Raw genomic sequence first — 14,446 nt, forward strand, 5'->3', positions numbered from 1 at the left:
CGCAGACTACGAGAAAGACTCATGCACCCCAAAGCTCAGTTTTGTTTTGTTTTTTAACATATTTATCTACAGTCATGACCTCTCTCTACATGCTTTGCTTCACTTATATTCTTTAAATCTCACATATACAATTTGGAGATACCTATAACAGTAGTACAGCAAATTAAAGCACTTTTAAGCAGCTCCCAAAAAACACTGTGCCTAAGGAATCTCTAAGGAAGCCTTTTAAAATGCCTAACTAAACACGCTCAGCTCTTGTCAACTCTCCTTAGAAGGCAAATCTCTAAATCATACTGCTGCTGTTCAGTTCTGAGTTCCCTTTAATTTGCTAACAAAGTGAAGGAGGAGCTTGCAGAGGTCACCAGTCTGCAGTCTCAGCTTTCTGGGAGGTGGACCACAAACAAGTCACTTACAAGCTGTGTGCCTCATTTCCCCACCTAGAGACAGACCACCCCTCTCTCCCACATGCTGCCAGGCTTCAGAGCATCCACACTTTGGAGCAGGGGCTATTGCTTACTCTGAATTTGTCTAAGAATGACCCAGTGGCTCCCTAATTTGAGATGGTACCTGAAGACACTTCTTTAATGCAAGTAAGTAATTAAACATCACCGTTCTTTTAATAAAGTACCATGCAGAAAACAGCAGGATACTCCAGAGGCCACATCATCGGTAACAGCCTAAATGCAGCGTCACTGTATCCAACAGAGAAACCCTTTCTAGAGAGACGTACGTGTTAAATACCTACCGAGGAGACAGATGCCATGTCGGAGGAGTGGCTGCCAATGCTGGGCGTCTTTTTGTGCTTGCTAAACTGGAAGCTGATTTCCGAAGCCGTGTCTGATTCTGTCTGCTCAGAAAATAATAAGCATCTTTAAGCTGTGCTGTATGAGCACTTTGCAACACTACAGAGAAAAACCAATAGCTCAGCAGAGTCCCATTAAGCAGCAAGCAGGTTACGAGAGTGGAGGAGAGTGCAGGGAATCTCCCCAGAGGCATTGCCTCCGACCGGCAGCAAACGTCATCATTAACTGCCTCCAAGCAGAGCTGCATGCAACCACCTGGGTTCTTGCGAAGGGCAGGTAATAGCGTGGTTTGAGGCAGAGGGAAACATTAAAACTCCTACAGGATTGAAGGGTCAAAAGCAAATACTGTCAGCCTCCTGGAAAAAGATTCTCATGAACCTGACTGCTATTTGAGGGATGCTGTGAACATTATTCCAGCCATTTCTGGTATCTATCCTACCTCAGACAACAGGAGAGGAGAAGATCTGCTCAGCTCTTTGACTCTTTCAGGTTCAAGAAACTGATGAGGTATCAGATGAGGTTTATTGTATGCTGCAAGTACAAACAGAAAAACGGCATCAGGATAAATTGTCAGAGTCAGGAAAATACAAGACAGTCACATTTTTGTTAAAGGACACAAGGAGGGAGGAAAAGCTTGTGAGAGGCACTTGCCCCATCTCTGTTGCTGGCCACTGAAGCTGAGCCCTCCTCAAGACACAGACTGCTAGCTAATGCTCTAAAGCTATTTTCAGCATGTTTTCATTTGATGTGTGGGAGTGTGCAAACTCCCCCTAGTGGATAATTCGATTCATTCATTAGCTTAAAGATGTGCGACTACCAGATTCTCTAGCTGCATAGATTTCAGTTAGAATAAAAGCATCCCTGTCAAAAAAAAAAAAACAAAAAAAACACATATTTCCATCTCATAGCATCTTGTAAACAATATAAACCTATTTGTTCTATCTTTACCTTTTCTCAATAACTTCCTTGATGACTAATTTCATCCCAAAACAACTGGCTTGTTTTTAGGTGACACATGCACAAACACACTTGCTGTATTAAGCCTGGATGAGACACCACTCAATGCTCAAAATGCCCAAAAGCTGCTCTGATAGCAAAGGCATTTACTGTTATCTCCAACCAAGAGTAAAGTGTTACATTTAGCCCTCTCTGCAGGGTTATACCGGAAACAAGTAGGAGCAACTCCATAGGAGAGGGTTTCCTAGGATGAGGTTTGCGGCTCTAAATAAGCTGTGATGGGAGAAGTCTAAAATCTTGGTTGCCTGCATGAAGGCCACATCACTGAACAGCAGCACAGCAGGACTGGAAGCTTTGAGCCACCGTGCTGTGTGACAGACGTTGCCGCACCATCTGACAGGGCGTGCATTCGGCACCAGGCTCCAGGATGGTGTGGTTCAGCCATGAGCAGACAGGGCAGTGCAGCACGCCCCATCCACGGGCTGCTTTTGGCAGCCTGAAGGGGACTCTCCATCCCATAGCCAGGGGTCACGTTCCCTTAAACAAGCCCTATTGTTTCCTCTAAGCTGCTTTCCCCTTCCTTGAGCATTGCTTTCCTAACCTTTCCACCTCAGTCCTGGCAGCCTCGGCCTTACCACTTTGCTTTTAAGCAAGCCCTTAGCTGCCCTCTTGGGCCTGTCAGCTTTCATCTTCCGTGGATTTCTACTGCTTTTCTTGGTCACCGAGGCTGCTGCTGCTGCCTTCCTTCGGTCCCTCTCCCTCGGCTGCTGCTTTATTGGGCCACTTGTTGGCACAGCCAGGTTCTTTGGCCATGGGCTAATTCAGCTTTGCTGCTGCTTTCTTGGTTGCCTTCTCCTTAGCTTTTCTTGGTTTCTCCAGGAGGAACTGGCACCATGAAGTGTGTCCCAGCCAGCAGCTGAGGAGATCACACCAGCAAACTGGGTCTGCTCTGGGCGAGGGGAGAGGCTGATCAACCTGCTGAGCAGGCTGCCACCCAGGTCCCACAGTACTTAGTGGGAGAAGAGGAGAGATGGGTACAATCCTCTTGCCAACCCGTTCAAGCCCTCACAATTTTTTGCTGAACACACTGAGTAACATACCATCAATCTAGCTGCAATTTCCTGGCTCTGAATTTAATTTTAGGCACTATAAGCTCTCTAATTTGATGATGAAACCATATGTCATCTTTCTTGCCTAGTACAAGCACAGAAGCACCAGGGATGCAGAACTCAGGCATAATATATTGCCTTCAGGGAACATAAACCAAAAAGCAGAAAGATGTTACTCACTCTCCGTGGTTGTGTAAATGTTCACCATGCTCTTTGCAAGATTGATGTTATTTGCTCGGGCCAATGCCTGAGCAGCAGGAGAACGATCTCCATCTTCCTCTGGAATATATGAAAAGCCAAATCAACACAGTAAATAAAAAACACAAACGGGCAGTGTGTCAACAAGCATGCATGTGTGTTTCTCCCCTGGCTTGTTAGCTCTGCTTATAGCATGCTGCAGTTACATTACACAGGGCTACCTTCACATCATCAGCTTTAACATCTCTCCTTGAAAAAAACTCTTCACCCAGTCCCCAAAAGAGACCAGCACTTGTGAAGAGCTTCCAGTGGAATACAGCCATCTGCTAATACCAACCTGAAATTAATGTAATAATAATGAAAAAAATGAGAAATACAACAATGACCTGGTATAGAAATGAAATGTTTGTGTTTAGCTGAAGTGCAACTGAGGATTTTCATGGACATGTTATAAAAAGGAGGGAAATAAGCCCAGAAATGCCACAGTTACAGATCAAAATTAGATGAGTCCATGGAAAATCCTCTCAAATAGGTGTTACCCAGGTACACGAGGACCGAAAATTTGGAAAAAGGAGATAGGGAGATCTCTCTTCATAGGTAAGTTTTTGCTTGGCAGGGAGCAGAGATGTGGGCAAGCAGAGCTCAGGTTTAAAATGAACTGCAATTAACATGAACTTTTGCCCATAATAGCAGTCACTACAAGAGCCTGTCAACCCAGAGGAAGAGGCTGATAAAGTGCTGGTATTATTGACACCACTGTGATAGAGAATATGGAATCAGAACCCTGAAAGATCAGGCTCCTTGTTCACTCCACTCTGCAGTTTAAGATGCAAACTCACCCGTGGATTCCCAAAAGGCCCAAACTGTCCTTTAAACACTGATGGCCAGCAGCTATATCAAAGTAGGATAATGGCCAATGTATTTATTAAACTTTGTTTCATGTTTTATTTCTGCTGTTTGTGTCAGACTTATCTTTACCACCACAGGGAATTCCTCCAGACTCACACTTGAAGAAAGTTGTAGCGGATTCACATGGCAAGTAAACATGTTTACAGTCTTCCCAGTTAGTAAAATAAGTTCCTGTGACCTGCTGTAGGTAGGGCTAAAGAAATGAAGAGCTGTCCTGAGCTGAGGTGCTTGCAGGTAAGGTATGAGGGCTGGCAGTAGGGAGAAGGAAAGGGAATATCACACTGCCCACTTTTACACTTCACTGCAGTACACAGAACGGTTGTTTTCAGAGCTGTTTGCTAACCACATTCCTCACATGCTAACTCTGCACAAATTTTAATATAGGATAAATATAGAAGAGAATAAAATGTGCAAAACACAGAAAAGTTGGGGAAGAAAACAGGTGTAGGCATGACTCCCTATTGGGATTTCCCAGGGTGCAGTTACTGCCCTCAGTACCTGAGTAAACAGCTGAGTCCGTTCCCTGAACAATTTCTGTCTCTCCGCCTGGTGCTCTGCCTGTTGGCTTGTCTGAAGACTCACATGCTTTTTCCTCAGCTGGCTCTCCATTTATTTCCATTCTGTCATGAGTACTCATGTCAGCTCCTTGCTCTTTCTCATCATCTGTAAGCGCAGGGTCAATGAGTATCTGCACCCTGCTCGCCAGGCAGTTTGCATACTTGCGTTTTTCTGCCACGACAAACTTGTCTGCAGGCATCTCTGGCTCAGACGTGCTGCCAGGCGCTTCTTTGGTAGGCGACTCGATTTTGATGGAAGGTGCTCGCACAGGCAATCTGGATTTCTTGGAGCTGTGCTGTGCCACCTTCTCTTCCTCTGGCACTGGAGGCTTCCCGTTGCTTTCGCCCAGTGAGCTGTTTCTTGTAACCAGGCCTCCTTTGCTCTTGGCGTACGTGGATCTGGGAATGAAGGCAACCGAGCCCTTCCTTGAAGGGGCTACGTAGCTTGGTTCTTCCTCGCTGGAAGACAAAGTTATTGTCCTTTTGTGAGGGGCTCTTGTTTTGTTGAAGACACTGTGTTTTTCTTCACTGTTCTGGCCTTGAGCTGACTGCACAGAGAGCGAGCGGCACAGCTTGAACTGCCTTCCATCTGCCTCCCCCGAGCTCGAGTCCTCCGGTGTACTTCCCACCATCACAGAGTCTGCTCCCTTCTCCCAGAAGTTCTTCAAGTTCTTGAAGTGTTCCCGATCAAGGCCGATATCCTCCTCTTTATTACTCATTGACGAGATTGTATAGTTCACACCATGCTTCACAGACTGGCTGCTTTCCCCCTCTGCAGTCAGTGATTTGGGGCTTTCCAGCAGCTCCCTCTTTGCCACGCTGTTCTCTGCTGGCCCCAGATGATTCACGAACTGCTCTGACCTGGGGAGAGTTCTGCTTGATTTCCTCTTAACTGGTATCTTGCTGGGAGCATACGCTTCTTCGGGTGGAGTTTTTGGTCCTGCTGTGGTGCCAGTGGCCCCATCAACAGCTTCTCCTCCAGCTGCACAGCTGGGCTGAGGCACAGCATCCTCTGAAAGCACGGCAGGCAGTGGAGATCGTCCGTTACCTACAACAACAACAACAGAGGCTCACAACCTACCACATCACATCTTATTCACCTGGAAGGTCTGGGCTGCAGCTTCTCAAAGGGAAGCCAGGAGGGGTTTCCAGAAACCATCAATATGTTTCTAATTCTTCCCTATTTTGAGAGTCCAGCAAACCCCCTTCCCTCTGAAGAAAACCCTGAAAAAGCCAGCTCTTCTTTCTGCAACATGACAGGGAAAAAATCCACTGAGCTCTAAATTGTTGCTGTGAGTTGGAATTTTTTCACAGCTTTGCTTTTAGCTTGACAGCTTTCCTGCTGGCTATTTGCTATGTACCAAAAATACACCACACATTCAAGGCAGAAGAAGAAAGAGAAGGTAACTTGGATCTGTGCATTAAGGAGTTGTTAGCCAAGCACTCAGTGTAAAATATACTGACAGCCAGGAGAAGTTTTAGTCATCAGAGATTTTTTTCTTGGTTCCTGCTGCCTTGGGCATATTTCACACAAATGTTGGCAGCCCATTCTTATACACAAAGATAAGAAATGTTCTTTGTTATTCATTTGTACACAATGAAAAAGCAAGGTGCTTCTTGGTGTTGACTCTGAATAATGAAATAGCCAGTGGTTCACTGAACAAAAACCTTACCTTTTCTAGACAAATGTAAGCTGCCTGTTGTAGCCACAAATGGACTTGCTCCAGTGTCACTCTCTGACAAAGAGACATCATGTATAGTGGATCTCTGAATGGAAGACAAACCCTGTCAATGTTTATCATAGAATTACGGAATCCTAGAATGGCTCGGGTTGGAAGGGACCTCAAAGATCACCTGGTTCCATCCCCCTGCCATGGGCAGAGATGCCACCCACTAGATCAGGTTGCTCAGGGCCCCATCCAGCCTGGTCACCTCCAGGGATGGGGCATCCACAGCTTCTCTGGGCAGCCTGTTCCAGTGCCTCCCCACCCTCTGAGTGAAGAATTTCCTCCTAACATCTCATCTAAACCTCCCCTTTTAGTTTAAAACCGTTCCCCCTTGTCCTATCATTATTTGCCCAAGCAAAAAGTTGCTCTCCATCTTTTATAAGCCCCTATATACCCTGGCAAGTCTGGAAAAATGTTTATTTGAGCACAGATACCAGGGCATACAGTCTGTGGAGTCCTTGTCAGTAGATACAGACTGTGAAAATCCAAGGAATAACCAATCCAAACACAGAGGCTGTGGCTACACTACCTTGTGTGATGCAAACAGCGGGACAGAAAGTCTCGGCTTCGGTTTTGGCAAGATTTTATGCTCTTCTGCAGCATCAAGAACGGGTGTGCTGGATCTGTGGGAGAAGAGAAGCATCTGCGCAAGGAGATCAGTGGTAGGGGTGTACTTGATTGGGCATCTTCTGAGCATGCAACGTGACGGTCTTCAGCACTGGGTCTGTTCTGCTCAGCTGCTTTGCCACTTTTAGCTAAGAACCCAGCCCAATACAAGGCTACCTGGAGCTGGTGCCAGAGGTATAACTGGATTAATTGAGCATACAGAAACTCCAGGAATGATTATGCCATCAATAGTCAGGGCAAAACTACAGTACGGGATATAGATCTTCACACATGGAATATAAGTTAATTACTAACTGCATGGTAACTAAATGAAAGAAACACATATCACAGGCAGTTTGCCTCACTGCTTCTCCTGTCTTTGGTAGTGTCTAGTGGTGGCTGCTCTCCAGATGGAGAACTGTCAAGTTGGACCACTGGTGAGAGTTCAGGTGGAAATGCTTTGTGTTTAGGGCTGAATGAGGAAGACAAAGCAAACTTTTCAGGATTTAGTAAATCCTACAAAAACATTAGGACCAAAACAAGCACAAATGTCTTGGGCATGTGACTCTGGTCCTCCATCGCACAACACCCATTGTTAGCTGCAGGAGGTCTGGAACTGTTGTCAAGGCCCATATTTAACAATTAATTGTAGCAACTGCTGCCTGTAAAGAATAATTCCTCATTCTGCTGACAAAAGAATGCAAATGAGATGGGAGCAACAATAAATGAAAATGTGGGTATTTAAATGGCTTCTCCATAGTCCACAGACATTGAGTGAGGTCACTGATTTGCTCGCTGAGGTTCTTTTAGTGGGTGTTTCTGCACAGTCAGCACAACTCGAAATCTACCAAGCCATGTCGGTGAGTGCTGAGCACTGGATGCAGTGGTTGGCACCAGCAGGAAACGAGCAGTTTCTAAAACAGTTCATTTAGTTAGCTTTGCTCCATGGCCAAAAAAAAAAAATAAATAAAAATAAAAATCATAATTACTTTGAAAAACTACCCAGAATATCCTGGCATTAGAGACAGCTTCCATTTTACTGACCCCTTATCAAATCATGCAGGAAAAGACCTTTCTGGCATAAGCACATTAGCACTTAGTTAGTAGTAGAGGATTGATACTCTGACAATTCCTGGAAAAAGGATTTAAAAAATATCCTATATAACCTATTACTAATATGGGCTTGGAAATTCAGTTAAAGAGCAGGATTTAATGGGCAGCATTCAATTTTCATTAGAAATGCGAGCAGCAGCCAGAGCACTGCACGAGCAGTGGCAGTTACCTCTCCTCTCCCATGCCAGCAGCGTGCTCGTGGAAGGGAGGACCTGGGGCGTCTTTGCTGTCCAGCCCTCTCCGGATGTGCTCGTTAACCTCATCTGTAATGTAACAGAGAATTGAAAAATTACATTTAATTGACCTTGCAATGGCCAATGTGTGCTATCTGGGGAAAGCAAAGGCTTGGGAAATGAGTCCCACCAGCACTAACCCTGGGGATTCAGCACTGCCCGCTGCCTCCGCAGAAGGGGACGCCCCATGGCAGTGTCACCTATGTTCCCCACGTGGCTCCTCCGGGCCCCACGTGCCCGAGAGCCCAAAGATTGCTGCCCAACGCCTGGTTCATGCCAGGAGCTGCCACATTGCTGGAAACCTTAGCAGGACCCTGCCCTGGCTGTCAATAAAGTTAATCCGTTCCAGGATTTAAATTCAGCCGCTTCCTGTTTTGACTCCAAGTCATCCGATCTTGGCAAACAAAGGAGGAGGCCAATACAGTTAATGAAGAGAGCCCTGTTATTTTTACTGGCACAAGGCTCAGCTATTTCTTCTGAGCTCTCAAAGACCCTGAAGAAAAAAAACAATAGAAGAAGGTAACCTTTAAAGCAGCCTGCCAAGGTATAAAGTTGCATTAGGCGTTCAGCTGGCAAACAGGCTTTTTACTGCAAAACCAGAAGGATTAAACTCTCAAAACGACAACAAACTAAGCTTAGTCTGGTCAAAAAAAAAAAAAAGGTTTGCACATATTTTTTCACTTGCATCTAGGTCTGTTTTAAAGAATAAATTTACCTTTTACAAAAACTGCCAAATCTCTTTTGGTTATATTTCATTCTATAATAGAAGCAGAGGCCCAAAGGATTCAGATGTGACCTGAAATAATCCAGCCTTGCTTGCTATTTGTGCAGAAAACCAACGGGCAGATCAGTCCTGCAGACAGGCTGTGACAGCAGTGCTGCTCCAGTGCATCTTGTGTGCCGCCAGCACAGTCAGCCCAGGGTTAAGGGGCGTGTCAGGAGATGGAGCATCACTCCCTGCTGTCTGTGTGTCCTCACTGACCAAAATGCTGCTGTCCCAGCCCTTCCCACCTGCCTTGCACCCAGCCCTGCCGTCCCCGTGTCCCCACAGGTGCTGCTTGGGGCTGTCTGTGCAAGGACCACGCGCACGAGATTGCAGCTGGGTGTTCCCCTGGTTTCCGCAGTACTGGGAACTCTGTGTTTCATCCATGGAAATGTCACTGTGCAAAAAACATTGCGGAACATCATTGTGGGACAGAAAAGCTGTGACATGGCTGGTGGCACATGCAGGCATAGGAAAACGCACGGAGGAGCATTTGTTTATACAGTGAGCCACATCCTCCTCTTCTGCTCCAGTCCAAGGCAGGGAGATGCCAGCACATAACTGCTGGGGAACCAGAAAACCAAACGCAGGGCTCCCACATTTTCCCTCTGCCTGCTGTGACTGAGAAGACCTCAACAACCAAAGTCTGCATTCATTTCTCACCTCACTTCCACAGGCACTGCACGAAATCTGCTTCTCACTGACACATCCCCCTCAGAGACTTCCTCAGACAGCTCCCACCTCCGGCTGGCAGCAGCAGCAGGAGGTGTTCGCTTCCCTGTCCGTCAAAACAGCTCAGCCACCGACACAGCTACACCTGGCTTCGACAGCCACAAACAAAAAGGTCAACAGTGCGTTATAATCCATCGAGATGAGCAAAACACCCCTGGTAACTTCAGCAGGAGACAGACTAAGAGGCAAATTCCAGCAGAAACTCGCTGTGGTTTGACCAGTTCAACTCGTCTGTAGGTGTATTTACAGAGCCACCCCTGCTCCAATATTTTAGCTGCTTCACCCATTTCCTACCACTCTAAAGCACAGACACCCAACACTCGAGCACTAACTGTGCTGTCAGGAGTGACTTGCATGGGCAGGGGAATAAAACAGCCTCTCTGCTAGACAATTTTTAGCTCTCATCCGTTGCACACAAGCTCAAGGAGCAGTTAGCACCAAATTCATCCATCTGTGCCGCTCTGCAGACTGTGAATACAGGGTATCTATTTTATAGATTTATATTGATGCCGATTATTACTGCCATCTGTTACAATCAATAGCAACTGTGAAATCCCTTAGGGAACCACACAGCCCTCTCCCTTCTGAAGGTTAAAATCCACCTCGAGAAAAGGTCACTGGGCCTTTTTCTGTGCAGGCATGGATGCCCACCCTCCTCGGTGCATTTGCCATGCAAAGGGAATGCCAGCAATTACCCTGGTGGGGCTCTTCTGGGCAGGAGTTCTCTCATTTCACTCCCTAACACAATCGTCAAAGACTTAAATCAGCACTAACATCCCTGGAGCCACAAATAAGTTACGTTTATTTGAGTAAATGAACACAAAACCCTTCATCACCTTGAAAAGGTGTCAAGGTGGCGAGCAAAGGCCCTCATCTACTGCAAATTGAACAGGAGCTGTGCGGCCAAACCACTCGCAAACCTTGTCCTTCCCCACTGGGGCAAGTGCTGCTTTCACCAGAGCAATCCTGTTGCTGGCAAGTCAACGAGAGAAGTGCTTGCCCTCGTGGGCAAGGGGATGCAATCCCTATACAATAATGACTGTGGGAGCTGAGCATGCAAAAGGTAACAGCAAGGTGAAAATACGAGCTGCAGAGTCTTGGTCCTCGACCCCTGCTGTAAAGTAGCTGTGAGCAAAGTAAGAGGAGGCAATACAGTCATATTATACCTGTGCTTTACCATAATAAGGTTAGGAATAGAAAAAGAGAAAGAGAGAGGAGATAAAAAGGTACAAGAAATAGAGGACTAAGTCTAAACATAATTGCTACAGTAGTTCAGTAATATTTGCTTCATCCTTCTTAAAACAGCATTAGCCAAGTACTGAAAATGCACATGCAAAAATGTAACTTGTATACAAGTGCTGTATTAATAAAGAGATTATTTTAGATGATAACCTGAGGCCATATCTTATACGTACGCAGGCCATATCTCACACATACATGTTGGCAGTAAGAGTTAAATCACAAATGCACATCCTCAGCAAGCAGAGTATGCCCTGCAGAAATGGCCAGGCAACTCTGCCAAGCTGTAAAAGGTTTTACATGTTTTAGCATTCTGGAGGGATGACAAAATAGTAAATTTAATGACATTATGAATCCTTAATACCAAGGATAAAAGCAACTCTATGTGAAATATGATGGGCCAGTTCTGCATCAGAGGCTCCAATGAATCTATGCTGAGTTACAAGAGCTGTGAGGGATAAGCAAAATGCAAAAAGAAAATGAAGCTCTCGGTTAGTGAAGTCCCTGGCCACTGCTTAGCTTGGAGCGTGTCTGAGTAATGTGGAGCTAAGAGGGGTAACCTAAATGGGTTCGGAAAGGGGAGGAAATTAATGTTACAGAGAAATCCTGGCCAATGAGGCCCAGCAAACAAAGGAGTGATTTATGTTACTGCAACCCCAAGAAGGAAATATGGACCCAGGGAAGATGGCTGAACCAAACTGGTGGAGGAGACATTTGAGTTTTGGACAGATGGAAGACAACCCTGACCTTCCAGAGCCCCGTTATAAGGTCTTTGTTTTAGGACTTTGTGAGGAGCTCTCTATTATGGCTATTGCTTCCGAGCAGCAGCAGCCACTAACGCACCACCAGGTCTGAGTATCTGTGACTACCCACCCTGATAAATAAGCAAGGAGGTTGTGGGAGGCTGGGCTGCAGTTCCACAGTCCTGCTGTGGAGTCGGCTGGCCTGTCTTCACGTTGAGGACTGGGTGTGAGTCAGTTCTGCCTTGCACAAATGTTCAGCACCGAGTGCCAGCTCCAGGCTGGTTACCTTGGCCTCAAAGTACAGCCCTGCTCATTTCACATTGGGCTGCTCTCTTCTCTTCAGTGCCCTGAGCCAGCAAATCTGATCTGTTCTATTGTGTATGCCACCACGAGAGTCCAACTGCATGTTGAGCATCATGCAGTACATCTGCTTCCAATCAGCACGTGGTGCCAGACGAGCCACGCTACAGCACAGCAGCCTGGGTACCACTCAGACTTGGCCCCAAAGCCCTTTTTACTTGGAAAGCCACATCGTGCCTTGGAATTACTCCCAGGTAAAAAGCTAGGTATGGGCCATCACTCTCCTCTTGGAGAGGGCAAATTTCTGCCAGGAGACAAGAGGCAAGCCCTCCCTTTGCAGAGATGTGACTGACCCCTCCATCCTGGAGGCCTGCCAGAGCAGCTGGCTGTTTTCCATCAGATCACTCTAGGAATTGGAGGGGGCTTTGACCCACACGTATCAGTTTGATGCCAGAAACTGCCCCACATCATCCGTTTCACTTCCTGCTTCCATGACAAGAAATGATACGAGTGACCTCTGACAAATACATATTTTGGAATAAAGTAGTTGAAATGGGGAAAAGGCATTTACTGCATGGAGCTGGTAAACAGCTTTTATCTTGGTCCTCTGTCACACTGTAATTTTTATTTTGGGCCCTGATTTTGATAAGCAATTTTTTTTCTAGTACTGACAATTTGGCTGAGAACCTCTTTCTTAAAACATAAAGACTGGTCCCCAAGAGGCTCCCAGTACAGGGAGACCCACACACCTGGCCACTGTTTCCTGCTCCATCAATTTGTTTACTTAAGACGCACAGTAACATGCTTACTTTCTAGTTTGCCCTTTTTCCTTCTGATCGATGCCCGAAGCAGATCCGACCCCTCCAAGTCTTCTTGAAACCTTTTTGCCTTCACTTCCGAAAACCATTCGCCTGTCACAAACTTCTTCTTCTTTTCATCTTTGATGGAGCCTTGTATCCTCCTGCAAATCAACAAGAACATTACACACTAAAAAGATCTCCAATGCTTCAACTTTCCCTGAGCTCTTTCATAACAGCTTTATGTACAATTCTCCTATATGCTACTACAAAGGATCCAGAGGTTATTCCCTATAATCACAAGGGCCAAACAAGCATAAAAGTGAAAGCTGACTTTTTTTTTTTTTTGGAAGAAGGAACAGCACCTTGTAAGCACAGGCCTTCACCTCTTACAAACTGCATGTTCATAACTGAGTCATCTGGCAAGGAGATTTGTCCATTTCCTTTGCAGCCCTGAGGGTTTGGAAAGGTGTGGGGTTGTTTACAAGTCCTGCACTTCTTTATTTTATTTGTCTATTCATGTCGTTATGAGCTGCTCTTTATGGATCAAATCTGATGCACACTGGGAGAATAAATTCTGTCATCCAGGGCGCTGGCCTGGCCCTCAGCATTCTCCCCAGAGCCTGCTCCTCTCCCTGCTCCTCCTGCCATGCTGATTTTGGCACACAAACAGTTAGCTCTCCTTCCTGAGCACAGCTTCTCTTACTGTAACTAGCTTGGGCACACCCAGGGCTGGGTTTTGGCACCTAAATCCTTCAGTGCTCTGTTTGCTTACCCTGGGCTTTTAACTCTCCTCCAGTCATTTTGTTTTTATACTACTGCTCAGCGGATTAGCTGCCTTTCAGCTGGCACTGCCTCCTGCAGCTTACCACAGCTCAGGGGCCCTGAGAGACCTCAGAGGCCAGAAGAAACCCCTACCACAGGTCGTACTTCACTCAGCCATGCTGATAGCAAGGGGCACCTGACACCACTCCGCTTAGGGTTTAACTCACTTTGCTCCCAAATGAAAGCCTTTTGTGCAATAGCTTCCAAACCAAAATCATCCAAATATCTTTCCCCAAACCTCCAAAAAAGAGCAGAAATTTTAGTGCATTACAGAAAGAAAGGAAAAAAAAAGGAAAAAATCTTAAGAAAAAAAACAAAAAGGATTTCTTTTTAATGTTTCAGTTCAGGGGAGAAGCAAGAGCATGCAGCCACACACACCTCAAGCCCAAGCTGCTTGTGTGCCACCACCAGCTCTCGGCCCCGAGCAGAGGGCAGGGCACAGAGGCTCCCCAAAGCCTGCTGCAAACCCACTCACCCCTTCGAGCCCTGAGCATCCATCCTACAAGGGGCTTACCCTTTTTTTTTTTTTTGACTCAGTGGGAAGTCAAAGAATCACATCCTTAACTTGGGGGGGGAGGGGGGGTTAATGTGGCACAGTGCCATCCCCACCCACTGAGCTACTCATTCCTAGCCGTAGGGAATTTGGTGCCAGCTTCCTGAGCCCAGTGCATACTGTCAGAGCAGATGGTCAAAAGGCTGGCATTTAAAAAGTGACAGCAGCAACAAGCAATCCCGATCAGCCCGAGCCGAGCCCCAGGATGCCCGGAGGTGAGCGTGCTGGACTCACAGTGATTCTTGGCTCCCTGCAGACCTTTGGCTGATCACGTAGCCTCTC

At 46.4% G+C, this 14,446-nt stretch overlaps 1 protein-coding gene across 7 annotated transcripts in view; it reads right to left on the bottom strand.

Moving 5' to 3' along the window:
- LOC106038582 (synaptotagmin-like protein 2) overlaps nt 1–14,446 on the bottom strand; it is a 70,081-nt gene that overhangs the window by 9,155 nt on the left and 46,480 nt on the right. For 6 of the 7 annotated variants that reach the window (XM_013185187.3, XM_048070770.2, XM_048070768.2 and 3 more), the window contains 8 exons: nt 12,799–12,950; nt 8,149–8,242; nt 6,790–6,883; nt 6,207–6,300; nt 4,475–5,581; nt 3,050–3,148; nt 1,243–1,334; nt 746–847 (listed from right to left, as the gene is read on the bottom strand). In XM_013185187.3, coding sequence (XP_013040641.3) covers nt 746–847; nt 1,243–1,334; nt 3,050–3,148; nt 4,475–5,581; nt 6,207–6,300; nt 6,790–6,883; nt 8,149–8,242; nt 12,799–12,950 — 1,834 coding nt within the window. The remainder of the gene's footprint in view (nt 1–745; nt 848–1,242; nt 1,335–3,049; nt 3,149–4,474; nt 5,582–6,206; nt 6,301–6,789; nt 6,884–8,148; nt 8,243–12,798; nt 12,951–14,446) is intronic. The other variant, XM_048070773.2, reaches the window with a different exon arrangement.

This window comes from Anser cygnoides, chromosome 13 (genome assembly GCF_040182565.1).
Source record: "Anser cygnoides isolate HZ-2024a breed goose chromosome 13, Taihu_goose_T2T_genome, whole genome shotgun sequence".
Classification (NCBI taxonomy): Eukaryota; Metazoa; Chordata; class Aves; order Anseriformes; family Anatidae; genus Anser; species Anser cygnoides.